Here is a 15,377-nt window from a genome sequence, read left to right as displayed (position 1 = left end):
TCGATTTTAAGAAAAATGTATTATGTTTCCAATCTATGAAGGAATTCGCTTAGCTAACGCAGCTCCTGCACTGCAAAATTTTTGGTTAATTTATTAAGCTTACGAAAAATTATCTGTTTTTTTAAATACTTTATATTTTGTCTTTGGACATTTACCAGATAGATTAATGTGGATCCCGTATTCGATTTTGCATTTTCTAGATTATTAATGCTGTAGCATGCACTTTTAAAATTTTATCTGTCTATTTCTAGTTGTTGAGTTGTGAAAACCATACATGCAATACGAGGTTGAATTTTTGAAAACCAACGTCCATAGAACCTAGTATAAATGTTTATATAAAAACTCATACACCCTTTCGTTGTCGTTCGAACGTTGCTGCTCCTAGAGCGTTTAACATAATTAATTTAAAAATAAATAAATGTTTTTAAATTTGTCATGCTCATTAAAAAATATACACACAAACAAACATACGTTCTTTTTTTTTTAATTTAAATTATAATAAACAGAAATATATACAAAAAAAAAATTGTATATTTCTTTGATCGTATTATTTATATAATTGCAATAACAATTCTATGTCTAGATGGCTGACTGGCCAACCAACTCGACTATAATATTATACATTTCTTAAATTATTGTATTTTTTATTTTTGTGTTTTTTTTATTATTTTTATGTTTGTTTTTTAATAAATGGAACAAACATACAAACAATGCCGGTAGGTAAAATTAAATTAATTTTTTTCTTCTATTTCATATAAAAAACATACATATGTAAACAATAAATTGAATTTTTTGAAACACGCTTAGGTCATTAGTTCTTTCAAAAAATATTGTTTATTTAGTTAATTTTGGAAGTTTTCAGTTCAGGAATCCCAATAAACATAGTTTCCTAAATTTGAAGGTGACACTCAAGTATTGTTTAACCCATCAGCATTCGCGGCAACCGATCGGTAATCTTCAATCGAGTGATGACAGATTTGCTCACGTGTTCTGCACATGCGTCAAATACATAAATAATCTTTAACTTAGGCGTTAAATATTCATTACTTTGTAAATCCAAACATCTACATAATTTTATATAAATTTATTTTTTATTGCACTAACCAATTAAAAATAGTTTGATTACCTGATATTTGAATAATGTTTCGATTTATATTCAACTAACGAAAGTACACGAATAGGTCCGAATATTTCTGCAGTTTGAAAATACATTTTTAAAAACTGTAAATAGGTAGAAAAAATCTGAAAATTCATTGTTTGAAAATAGATAAAATTATATGAAGATTGAAAAAGTTTCAACCACATATACCATTTGATAAATAGTTAAACTATTTTTGTTTTAAATCGAGCGTGAGTAAAATGCTCATAACGCGAGTGCTGCTAATGCTATTGTGTAGAACAATTGATGATTTTTTGGGAAAATTGTGAAAGTGTTATGGAAGTAGTGATTACTTTGACTGTGTATTAAAAAATACGCACTAGTTGTATATGCTTTTTTTCTTTATAAATGCATTATTAGTTTTCTCTTTCTGCGTGATTTTTTGCACAACGAATACAGTTGCTTATCCACTGCGTGCTCAAAATTTAATTTTCGCTCTCCAACAGTAAATAGCCATGATAATTTGTCGCACAGAAAGTCGTCTAATATAATTTTAATAAAGAATAAATAATAAATTAATTAATGTAGTCATCACATCTTATATATTCTCACCGGATACTTTTCTCAGCCAAGTTCTCTTTTCTAACCACATACCTATAAGAAAAGTAAAATATACCGGAAGTAACGATTTTAGAAAATATTCTTATCTTATATGAGTATGATTTCATATTTCACATTATTTTCATTCGTTATGAAAGCTAATCTTTCGTATTTTTTGGGTTGTATTTTAAACAGACGCTTTTATTTTCACTTGGCTATCGATCATATTTCAAACTTAATAAAAATCCTGATTATTGATATCCAAAACGCCATTCACAAAGAAGAAGAATCATAGTTAATTTTACCATAATTTCAAAAATGATTTATATAAAAAATATTTTACAGGAGTAATTTGTCATAATATGATACGTCAAAAAAGTATCATTGTAGAAAAAAAATATTACAAACCTCTATTATTACAGATAATATACACTATAATTGGTGTTATTCATAGACCACCGACGTGGTACCACTGATTGCTATTTAGGTATTCTCAGTGATCTTTTTAATTCATATATTCATTCATCTATCAAAAAAATAAAAAAAGAATGTACATTTAAGTATTTGAACATATGCACTCACTCAGTAATCATTTCGAGTTATATATTATTATCTTCATATAATTCTTTATCATTTGTATAAAGTACAAAGTGGCCAAAAGAAAATGTTTTACGTTGCTACGGAAGTATTAAAAGGAAGAGGTTGCCACGGAAGGAGTTAATTGTTGAAATACCATGTATAGACAGTGTTGATTACTCTATCACATTACATATATACCCATACATGCACACATACATAAGTGATATTCGCATATAATACATACTATACAATTTGCATATAATTTGCGCTTTCGCGGGTAAACAGTGATGTTTACGAAAACATGTTTCGAACAAAAATTGTTTTGTTTTTTATATGGAACATTTTTGTACACTTTTGATCTTACATTTAAACCGTTAGAGAGGTTTACAAGACCCAATTGACCAATGTTGCTTATTGACGAACTCGACCTAACTTTTTACGTCTTAAACACGATATATATATTTAAGCTTGATATCTCTTTTCGTTTTTAAGTTATCGTGATGACAGACGGACAGACGACAGACAGGCGGCAGACAGACGACAGACAGACACAGACAGGCAGGCAGGCAGACAGCAGGAAATGGACTAATTAGATGATTTTATGAACACCTATACCAAAATATTGTTCATAGCATCAATATTTTAAAGCGTTACAAACTTGGGACTAAACTTAGTATACCTTGATATATTTCATATACATGATATACAAAGTTAGAAGTACCTAATAATTTAAAAAACAAGTGAAAACAAACAATTGATTGAGTTAATGCTTGAAATACCATATATAGGCAGTGTTGATTACGAAATCGCTTGTTTTTTAACGTCATGCAAGTCAAGTAAATAGAGGTAGCTCCACTCTTAGATATCCAGACATGCATGCACATCACACACACATGATTGATATTGTCATATAATAAATACTATAATGTTTTAATCTAATTTGCGCGTTCACAGGTAAACAGTGATATTTACAATAAAATATTTAAAACAAAAGTTGTTTATTTTTTTTTTAAGGAACAGATAGACAACCGAAAATGGACTAATTAGTTAATTTAATGAACACCTATATCAAAATTTTGTTCGTAGCATCAATATTTTTAAGCGTTAAAAACTTGGGGCCAAACTTAGTATACCTTACATATGTACATTGTATAAAAATCTCGATTTAGTCTTCGGCTTCGATAACCTAAAGAAGTCATTAGTTCACTAAAAAATGTTTAATTTAAGTGAATAGGAAGTTTTTCTCTTTCCCAAGACTTTTTCACGTATACTTTTCGTGTTTTTGAAATATGTTTCTATGTAGCTGTAAAGCCGACACCACCAAAATAGAAAATCGCACCTAGTCGACACAGGCACTTCTAAATCTTAAACATTTTGTACAAAACAAGCCTCTTATGAATAAATATTTTGTAAACAATCCCATTCAAACATAAAAAAAGTCAACAAATTTTATGACACCCTGTAATTGGTGAGTTGAATTCAAAAAAAAAAAAGAGGAATCAAAGTTGAAAAATAAAAAAAAATTAACAATAAAAAAAAAAATCCAGTCTAATGATTACATCTAAAGAACTAAAATTGTGTCTGAGTGTATATTTTATGTAGGATAATTGGAAGGACTTAAAATAATCATTTTTATGTTTTATAATATTTTTTTTTTAAATATATCTAAAAGTGTAAATGCATTAAAATTTTTGTTAAATACCATATTCTTTAAATTGATTTTAAAAGTTTTATTTTTATGACTAATAACTATTATCTAAAAGTGTATTTATATAAATAATTACTACAATTAATCTAAATTGATTTTATACTTTTAGAAAAAGATTTTTGTTCTTAAATATTTAGATTATTTTCACCTATTAAAGAAGTTAAAACTAATAATTATTTACTTATTCAATGAAAATAATCAGAAATACTTTTATTTGCAAATTTTTAATTTAAATCCAATGCGCTTCGCAAACAAGTGATTTTTAAAAATTTTTGTTTCAATAATTTATAAAATACTTTCAAAAGGAAAAATATATTATTTACAAAAAATAAAAAATTAATAATCATTTGACAGCTTTTAATTATATAATAGTTGTTGAAATAAATTCCACGATACTCGAAATAAAATTGTATATTAAGAAATTCTATTTAAAATATATAATAAAAAACCTACAATAGACGTAAATTTCGCTAAATATCGATATTTTTATTGCAACGCAACCATCGTCAGTGGATAAATTTATTCAAATAATACAATATAAACATTTTAAAATGAAATTACTAACATTTAAATGTCAATGGTTGCGATGCAATTTTTAATTATATTTTTTAAATAAAACTTCATAATATACAATTTCATTTCTACAAGTATTTTTTTCAATAACTATAACATAATTCGTCAACAAAAATTTATCCTTATACATTTTTCCAGCGCGTACACCACAAGACACTCTTTGCGCAAATCTTACAACAAAGTTTTTTTTTTCTTTAATTTAATTTTTTCTTCGTTTGCTCTTAACAAGAAATTATCTTCTTTCGTTCTATAGTTTTTAAGTTTTGTGAGATACATGAAGGTACAGAACATTCGCACGTACGTAAGTACACCCAATATTGATATTTCCCTTTGAAACAAAATAAGCAATACCAATACTTTTACTTATAGTAAGCAAAAGTTAGTAAAAGGAAAGTAACGAAAATAAAAAATTATTTAATGATATAAAACCATTCTACTGGTAACAGCAACATGAAATTCATTATTTCGAATTGTATCGTAACAAATATATATAATATAATAAATATATTACGGAATTCGAAAAGTGTTTCTTAAGACAGAACGAGATCTATACAACGACATTTGACCTTACGGCTTTGTGACTACATTATTGTGTGTGGGCCTAAGATTAATATTGGAGTAGTGGAGTTACCTAATACTTCCATCAAAGTACGCTATTAAAAGTAAATTGAAAGTGGAAAATTTTTGAAATATTAAAATAACAATTCAATAAATTTGGTATAATTATAATTACTCTGTAACATTGTACCTTATTAAACTTGTCAAGAGGATAAATTATTAGATTAAATCAATGTTACTGTTTGAGTATTTTTTTGTTAGTACAAACATTTTCCTCTAACGATGACGATGACTTGCGTGATAACAAAAAAAGACATCACGCTACACTATTTAGGTTTAGGTAGTTATATAAATATATTTTAATAGCTACTCTAGCAAGAACATAATTTATTATAATTATACTTGTAAAATTACATTCCAAATATTATAATTACATATGTATGTCGGTATTAATTGTTTTTTATACTCATTAAATTTGAATAAATATGTTAATTTTTGGTTGGTAGTATTCACTTCAATTTTATTATTTATTATGTAGATACTTCTGGTACGAGAGCTTGCAATGTTTTTGAGAGTTTATTTTAAGAGGACTCAATCTTCGATATTTCTTTCCTTATTGAACTAAGTCTCGCACTTGAGAGTGATAGCGCTTACTTACTTGAGCATCCAAATTTATGTTGCCAAATTAGATTCATTAATTTTAAAACTAAAACATATTAAAATTTCAGCCATACATTTTGAAAATTGCTATAGGTTAGACGATAGCGCTTATAATATATATGTATAGTAAATAATATTTGATGTGCTTAAAATCTTATAGTTTCGCGTCAGCAACATGCTATGAATATAGCTACAGATATGAAACCGTAACCAAGGAAACTGAAACTTTTTTCAATCGAAAAAACGACACCTATGTAATAATAATTGAAGCAGTACAATTTACAATTAACTTAGTGATGCTGATCTTTGCTGTTCATAGATGAGGTTTTGTTATTATTTATAATATTTTAGACATACGTTAATAATTTCAAATTATGAAATTTAAATTATTTATACTATTATTAATTAAAAAAATTATTTTAAAACAACAAAGTTATCCAAAGTATTAAGTTTTCATTTCCGTCGATAGTCACCATGACTGACTTTTTTTTAAATATTAAAATAATATCTAGTGCAGTTCTGGCAACGGCAAAAGTATGGTAATTATAATTTATACTGCTAAATGAACATGATTTTTGAAAAATTAAATGAAAATGACTTTAAATTCAACAATTTTCAGAGTTTTTTTCAGGAAGGTACACTAACAAACGCATTGAATGTTACCGCTCTCAATTTCCCAATGAACTTAATACTCATACAAATCATACAAATTTCAATAAGAAAATACATATTCCAATTTTTGACTAAAAGCACAGTAAAAACTATATATATTCCTTCTCGTATTAATACATAATATTCTGTAAAGGAAAATTAAAATTTTTAACTGTGCATTAATTATTAAACTTTTTATGCCGAAAGCTAAAAATGTTTATAGTGTAGTGGTGGAAGCGCAAGGAAATGCATTTGTATCATCTCTCAAATTCGTTAAAAGAGGAAATTACAATTAATTTGGCCTTTAAAACAAAACATATCGAAATGGATTAGTTAATCTGTTAACTCTCAACAAAAATATTTCGTCACCATACAATTACTTCCTACACAGTATGTGAATTTTATCATGTTTTGCAAAAATATTTAAATAAAGCCGTGCCTGTCATCATATAAACCATAAAAGAATCCCCGCTGATGATTTCAACAATAGTAATACTCTACAATCATGATGATGCAATGGGTAGAATATGGTCTCGTATATAGTATAAAACCCATAGTAATAATAAAGTGGTTTCCCGTGGTAAAGGGTGTTTAATTGCTTCCGTCAATTTTGTATGGAATATATTTATCATACATTCAATTATACAACAACCCTTTTTCTTATATACATTACGAAGTTTAACAAGAACTACCACTCAATAAAATACTACACTGTTTTTACACGCGTAGTATAGACCCACAATCTTTAATATATTGTGTTGAAATATAATATCAGCATGCTTATAAATTTTATCTATAAAGTTATCGTTGAATCTTTATCGTAAACATTCTAGAAAATTGATTAACTCGTTTTCATCAACTTAATATTTTTGTTTTATTATATTAAAAAATTTTTTAAAATAATCGTAGGGATGAGAACTTAAATTATGATGACGTAGAAACTTATTTTTTGTTTTTTATCAAATGAACAGCACGTATGAAGTGTAGGATCTTTTGTTTTGCTTCATCACGCTTCATTGAAGGCCACGAGGATGTTTTTTCCTTCAAATTTAAAAAAATATACATAATAATAGTTTTAAATATTGACAAAAAAAAAAGAATACTATAAGTTTGAAGGGGTATCAATTAATGGCTTATCAAATTTACTGATTATGTGTTATCTATTCAGCCGTCTGAAGATATTATAAAATTCATTTCCTGCTATAAGACAAGAGAATTTAGCATTTTACCCCTAAAGTTTTCGCACTAAATTGAAACGAGATGAGGTTTTTTACATTAGGCTTTCAAAGGTATTTATAAATTTTGTGAATATTGCAGATTATTGGGAGATAGTTTCCCTCAATTCATTTTCTAATCATTGCTTACTAATATGTACATTTTATAAAAGTGGGACTCATGTATTTTTTAATTCAAACTGCTATATTCACCAAGTTTATATATACCTTCTTGACGTTTTATGTGTTTTTCCTCGTCTATATTTCTAGTTTTATTAACAAGAAACCGAACTGTAATATAGGAATATAAATAATTTTAAAATGTTTTAAATTTCCATTGCCTCCACAAGTGGCAAAAATGGGGGAAATATAAATTACCCAAACGAATAAAGTTAAAGAAGAGAAATTACTCATTTTTTATTAAGAATGAAGAGATAAGTTTTCTCTTTGTGGAGGATTTTTCATGCAATAACAAGGAAAGATACTTTAACCATAATTTATTAGCTCAAAACAAATGCATAAATAGAGCGGAAAACGAGGCTTAAGCTTGTTGTTCCAAACAGGGATGTGTTCCCCTCACACATTTTCTGCTTTGTAATTTCTACAAAGGATCGAGATCTACAAGAGATTGAGATCGATTTCTCAGGATTAATATATTCTTACGGTAAATAGACAATTAAAACTTTCTTTTGAAGTTTAGTATTTTTTAACGGTTTGTCTCATGATTCCTTTATTTTCAGCCATTTACAATTTACAACCAAAATATAGAGAACCCCCGGTGTTCTCACAAACGTTTTGCAAGGCGGTATCAAAGAAGAAACTTCTCTGCAAACTTTTTATAAAAGAATCCGGAACTTTTTTAAAAAGAAAACCTGTAATCCGCCAAATTACAGATCAAAATAACCACAGATCTCTGTAAATTTATTTGAAATCATTCTATACCATATACCATTTCAGTAAACTTCGCTTAAAAATTGTAAAGTTAAACAAAAGTAATGAATAATACAAAGAAAGAAGAATATTTAACGAAGAGTTTTAATTTGATATTATAGAGTTGTTTACATTGAACATATAATTAAGACCAACATAAACATAATTACGCGACCGACCGACATGTAATAATATATAAGTATCGTGATAAGGCTTCATTTTAAAAAGATTGTCACGATCATGATAGAACGAACCAACTTTTGCTGTATATATTTTAATGCATAGTATTATAGTAGCAAATATATACAGATTGTTTTTTTTTTTTTTTTTGCCAAATCGAATCTAAAAGTGAACTATAATTGTTTAAAACTTTAGAACTTGATACCAGAGAAATATTCTCCGTTTTAATTAGTAAGAAAACTTTCCTTTTTTCTACTAAAATTAGTAACACTGCAACGGACTTTGCATCCAGAATATAACCAGCTTAAACTTTTAATTTGTTAAAAAAATCTAGTATGGGATTAAAAAGATCTCCTCATAATTAATTTATTATTTAAATATAAATTTCGTATGGGCTGTGAAATGGGCTAATCCAAATCTGATACAATACAGTTTTACGATCTGGTATTCTTCTAATAGGAAATTTATCACGGTATCTTAGAATAGAAGGCACCTCATTTCTATGTACCTCTCGATAAATTAAAAGCATGCCTGCTTTTTCTGAAAAAGTTAACAAAAACTCTGCTATAATTAAATTTGTTATATCTCTCATAACAATAACAATGTTCAAAAGGGAATCGGAATAAATTATTTTTATCACTTCAGATGAAAAATTCTCACTTCAGGGATAGAAAGAGAGTTGGTTTTAAAAATATTTACTAGTATGCAAGATATGACCGTTTAAAATTCCTAATGAAACAAAGAGGAAGATACCCACTAGTGACGACATACATAAATTCTTCGTTTTTTAATCAATTTTAATTTCACTTTCAATTTTTGTCATGGTTTCCAGTCTAGTTTGTCTAGTTTTACTTTTTTATGGATAATATGGCCAATTTGATATCAGGATTATCCCCTATTATTGTCTTAAAGCTTCTTATACCACGATTACTTGGTTAAAATCTGATTTTAGAAAAAAATTAAACCTTTACAATCTCGATAACAATTTATTTTGGATGTTTGTGGAACTGTTTTGTTTTTTTTATGCTAAATAACACACACCTTAAATAATACCACGCAATTCTGAAACATTGGGTATATACCCGATTTCTAAGAAACTGGTACTAAATCTTTGGTAAAATTTTTTCACGAACAAAAAATCAGTTTTTAAGAAGTTGTAAAACTGACAATCAATCGAGGTATCAAAACTTAACAAATTTTTGAATCATTGTATCTGAATGAAACTTATAAAATCACTCAAAAGTGTATCTTGAACTATTTTTTCTATCTATCACTCATACCTTCGAAGTTAATAGTTAGAATGAACTGCTCTGTATAATGCAGTTAATGGTAATATTTGGCGTATGCTTAAAAACATCCACTTACAAAAAATGTTTTTTAAGCATGTCTTTTTGTTGTTTGCATTCTTGATATATTATCAATCCGTTTAATACCCACTGAGTGTGTGTGTGTATGTATATGTGAATATTCTTTATTATCGAACCGTATCGTTGAAATTCTATGACAATGTTCAAGTGAACTTTTGGCTCTTTTGTTTTTTATTGCGACAAAATAAAAAGGGTGTTTTCTTAGTTAAGTAGATAAATGATTTGTATGGTCATTAGTCAAAAATTGCAGCTAATCAATTATAATTACAGACAATGTTCATAAACTACTTGGTTCCACTTTAATCTCGTTTTAAACCTTCCCTCTAGCTGTGGCGTAAGGCTTTAGCTGTGGCGTATGTTTACTTACAAAACATTTCTGTTCTTAAACTGCTTTGTACAATGTAAAGAGCCAGACCTGGAAAATAAAGTGATAAAAACTAAGGTGGACTTTTCGCAGAAGCATAAATCATTAAAGCAGTGGAGATATAAGATCGCAATAGATGGATTTGCGAATTGTAAAACTTAATAGGCGGATTATAATACTTCTGACTGTTTCAATTAACGGTAACGATTATAGAAATATTTATTAAAAGGTAACTGAAATAATTGTTTTACATATCTGTATCGTCGAATTTTTTGACAAATAATTTTTTTTTTCAAAAAAATCGTATTTTTCACGACGAAAAGACACCGTTTTTTGCAAAGCCATATCATTCACCACACACAATTTCAGACAGGGTGAGTGCATATGCACCTGCCTTATGTACTCACCTGCACCTTCACCAAATACTGGTTCAAAAAGTCAAGCCAACGACATTAATTAACACCGCTTTTTAGTCGCATCTCCTCAACGTTACTTTGTAAATTATTCTTCCAACTTCAATGAGGTCACGTATTTAATAGATCCTCCTTAATAAGGAATAACAATTATGTTGCATCTATATAAAACAACAAATTAATACAAATGGCGGTAAAACTAAATAAAATTCTTCAAATTTTTCCTCAGTTCTTCAAAAACAAAAAAAAAAACAAACAAAAGGCACGTTAATTGAACATAAACTATGTTAAAACAAAACATATGTTTGAGATAATAAGATATTATAACAACCTAGAGACATAATAATATATTTATATATTTTTTTTTGTGGAAAAAAAACTATTTTGTAAACATTTTTTAACTGATAAATTGATAATTTATTAAGTAGTCAGAATAGTAGTATTACATACATTTATAATGACACCATCAACCTCTCAAACATATACACGATAGGACCACCATCAATGGAATAAATCATAGACATACAAAATGTATAATGGATCGGAGATTCACTTAACTCGTTTTGAACTGGGAACACTTCAAAAATCTTGGAAAAGCTGATAACATAACATTTCTGCCACAGACATTATTGGCATATATATTTCTGCCATTGATATTGGTGCATAGTTAATGTTCGATTCGTTAATATGGCAGTCATAGACAGACAAAATTATTCTTAAAAGCCGTATTGGTCTATGAAATGACTAGACCATTAAAAGAGTAATATATGAGTGACAACCAATTTCTTTCAAACATTAAACAGTTTTGTTGCAAATTACTATGGTTCAATAATATCGATCCATTTATTTAACACCAACTGACACCCACTTTAAGCCTGTTATTCTAGTTTTATTTTCGAATGAGGTTAGTGAATGCTAAAAAACTATAAAAAAAATATACACTGAAGACGCCTTCAGGTACAATCGGTGTGATCTAAGGTATATTTGGTTGTGATGCATGATACATTATAATCGTATACCATGATTCAGAAACCTTCTGTTACGAATCACCTGTTTATATCGGCAGTTTTTAATTTTAGATCGTATATACTCAATGAATTCTTTTTTATGCAAATACAACTTCAATCCGGAGCTAATATTCACTTTTCAGCTGACTTTATCCATATTAAAAAAGAACTATCAACGCTTGGAATAACAGTTGTAGCAACTTTTTTATTAGCCTCATTGTCTTGACTATAATTAACTGGATAAGGTACTTTGTGTCATAAAAGTAATATGTATCAGTTTTAAATAATAATTACGTAATAACCAATTTTTTTTCTTATAATTGAAAAAAAAAAATTATATATTTTATTACTGGGTGGGCTTATTATCTTTTTGATTTACATAAATTTTTACCTCTATATAACAAAAAAAACTTGACGTTCTGTGTCATATATCAATTTAATATCTTAAGATCTTCAGAAATCAAAACACCATTTGTCTCATCGCATTCTTCCTTCCCCAGGTTGTCCTAGATTTTACTTCTTTGAGTAGGTTTAAGGTGGTAAAAGATTAAAAACTGCTTTATTTTTCATGCAAACTTTTTATTTTCAATTTTGATCCACATACTTTAGTTTTAAGAAAGTTCTTTAACCTTCGTAATTATCCATTTTCTAATATCTGGATTTGTAAGTTTTACATACACACCGGGGTAAAGTTTATTTCCACAAGGATTTTCGCCCCATGATACAACACCGTATAATTTAGAATTCACAGTTAAAGATCCACCAGAATCACCCCTACAAGTATCTCGTCCATTCGGATGAAATGCGCAAAACATAGTCTCATCAATAACGTGATCGTGGCCGTATTTAGAATAAAACTTTGACTTACACTGTTTTCTCGATATAATTGGAATCAAGACATGTTGTAGAAGCGTAGGTGTTCCAAATTTTGTCTAAAATAGTCATAAAATTACATATTTAACATTCCTTGAACGTAGATAACTAAATGTACTTGTTAAAACTACATATTAGAATTCTTTCAAATTTTTCCTTACTTAAAGAAACATTACAGGTCGATTACCACTTAAATTGCGGCCAAATAACTTTAATCAATTTTTATTGTTGTACGTAAAAATATTTTCAGATTTTGACTTTTTGAACGAATTGAAACTTCGATCTAAGTTTATGCGAATTAAGATTTTACTTACCAATCCCCATCCAGCTACTACACCCACATTTTTTGAAACTTTTCGGTCTCGTTCAGTAGCTAAAGATATTGACTGAATTGTTTTTGAAAATTCCAAAGGTTCTTTCAGCTTTAAAAATAAAATTTTAAAATATTGGATAAAAAAGCTTCAATTTTGATTTTTTATCAAAACAAATCTTGCCATTATGTATGAAGTGTAATTTGATATTCTTTGAAATATATAGTTACCTTTAAGATGGCAATATCAAAATTCGGAATTAGATTAGCAACCCCATACTTAGGATGGATTTCTATTAACCGTACTAGTATTTTAGAACCACCTATACCAGCTTTTGTTGCTCCAGCTCGAACAAATAATGTAGAGTTATCATCAACACAATGGGCAGCAGTTAATATGATTGTTGATGTAAGTATCGAACCACCACAAAAAACTTTGGTTCCTTCGTTTTCCAATTGGACCTGATTTTAAACAATAATCTATAAATAAAATAACCCTCGATTTTTTTTTAATTTTGGAAACCTCTAATGAATTTAATCGATCTCAAAATTGAGTTAAGCAAGAGCTCAATTTAAAATTTAAAACCGTAGCAAATTGCAAATCCGAGTTCTGTAATTGAAGAATCGGAAGTATTGAAGGCATTTCAGAAAATGAAAATGACAATGAAAATTCGAGGTTCGAAAGGCTTTTGACATAAACGAAACTGTTTGGGCAGAAACATTCTATACAAATTCACTTCGTAATCCTAGTGGCTGTATCTCCTGCCTAAGATATCGAATATCAGAATTTTTTGTGGAACATGTTTTTAACGTATCGTGTTGTAAAAATTGGTAAAACATGAAAATCGAAAAATTAAATTATAATTGCATGTTTCAAGACTACAATTGCCTAATTTTATTAATATAGTTCAAATAATGGACATCGTTAATGACAGAAAATTCGCATACAAAATTTCTAGAAATTAAAAAGTTTACCAGATGTGGATGCTCTTCAATATGTGTATCTACACCACCTCCAATACGGTCATGACGGCCTGGTCTTGGTGACCAATATAACAGGTTGCCATCTAATACAAAAATAAACACTCATCAAAATATTTTCAAAAAATTAATTTTTTTGTTGTATAGAAATATTTTACCGATTACTCCAACAAACAACTCCAATACAACAGATAATATTAACACAAAATACAGATACCGGTACTGAATCATCTTTGATGGAGAAAATAAAACACGAAATAAATTATTTCACTTTGAATAATTTTGTGAAGCAAGACTTTTTTTGAAGCCACGTTATGTGGAAATAATTATATTGAATATCTTTTTCATTATACAGGTGATTTTTTAAAATATTTTTATTTTCTGTTTTATTTTCTGAATGTGCTTTTTGGGTCAAGTAGGAGATAACTTCTTTAGGCGCTTTGAGCACTTTTTTGGGTGAACGGAAATAATGGAACTCGCGTCATCATTACTCGTCGCTCTCCAAAACAACTAAAGTATAGAGTAATAATTATAGTAATAATTATTATTACTTTAATTTATGTACAAAAATATGTATTTTAAATAGTTTTCAAGAATAACAATATAACGACGAGCCGATCGAAAATTTTCATAAATCGAGGCAATACAAATGAGATGCGACTACTCTTTATTAGCTTATATTAAGTAGCGGTTGTGCATGATCAAATTATTATTTTAGATTTAATTATCTAGTTACATTAATGATTATAGTATATCTGAATAAAAAAAGAATTTTTTTTTAAATAAATTTTATTAAATAGTCAAAGATATACTTAATTCTTAAGTTATTCATCATGAAATGTTATAATTAGAATATTATTATCTATCAAACTCATGAGGCTATTTTTACTGAAACCCTATACTTATGAGGGCGGAGAATAAGTCTCTATTCTGTATATTAAAAAACATTCCAATTTGGGTGGTCTATTATTATTAACATTCACTTCAAATCTTTCTTACTATGATTTTTCGGAAGTAGATATAAGCTTATAAAAAATGATTTATTATTAAATATATTTAGCAATTCAATCAAACAGCTAGGCAAATGAGTTAGCCTAGTCATTTATATATGAAACTATAGCCTAGCCATTTATATATACAAGATATGACAAACAAAGTTAGGCATTGGCAATAGTGTTTTAGTAAGCGTATCCAAAGTGAATAGCGAACTTTTGGAAAAGAAAATACTCATAAAATTAGAACTAAGTATGGCAATATTAAAATCTGGGTTTCCCGGCGATATTTAAAGTACTAAAAAACAAACTATAATC

General features: G+C 27.9%; 2 protein-coding genes across 4 annotated transcripts in view; one reads left to right on the top strand and one right to left on the bottom strand.

The window, feature by feature from the left end:
• The window catches only part of LOC123299080 (protein slit), a 361,559-nt gene that overhangs the window by 314,292 nt on the left and 31,890 nt on the right, over nucleotides 1-15,377 (top strand). The gene's annotated exons all lie outside the window — the stretch shown is intronic.
• LOC123299081 (trypsin delta-like) lies at nucleotides 12,507-14,313 on the bottom strand. The gene is made up of 5 exons (XM_044881295.1): nucleotides 14,226-14,313; nucleotides 14,062-14,153; nucleotides 13,318-13,548; nucleotides 13,091-13,198; nucleotides 12,507-12,835 (listed from the first exon to the last, which is right to left on the bottom strand). Exons 1-5 carry the CDS (start codon nucleotides 14,296-14,298, stop codon nucleotides 12,515-12,517), a joined length of 825 nt encoding a protein of 274 aa, XP_044737230.1. The 5' UTR covers nucleotides 14,299-14,313; the 3' UTR covers nucleotides 12,507-12,514.

This window comes from Chrysoperla carnea, chromosome 4 (genome assembly GCF_905475395.1).
Source record: "Chrysoperla carnea chromosome 4, inChrCarn1.1, whole genome shotgun sequence".
In the NCBI taxonomy this organism is placed as follows: Eukaryota; Metazoa; Arthropoda; class Insecta; order Neuroptera; family Chrysopidae; genus Chrysoperla; species Chrysoperla carnea.
The sequence above is the reverse complement of the archived record's forward strand: the minus strand, read 5'-3'. Positions and strand labels throughout refer to the sequence as shown.

Coding starts and splice junctions, on each gene's coding strand:
- LOC123299081 (XM_044881295.1), bottom strand. CDS start 14,298: ATGATTCAGTACCGGTATCTGTATTTTGTGTTAATATTATCTGTTGTA. Junction 14,154..14,225: donor GTTGTTTGTTGGAGTAATCG/GTAAAATATTTC, acceptor TTTTTGTATTAG/ATGGCAACCTGTTATATTGG. Junction 13,199..13,317: donor TTGATATTGCCATCTTAAAG/GTAACTATATAT, acceptor TTATTTTTAAAG/CTGAAAGAACCTTTGGAATT.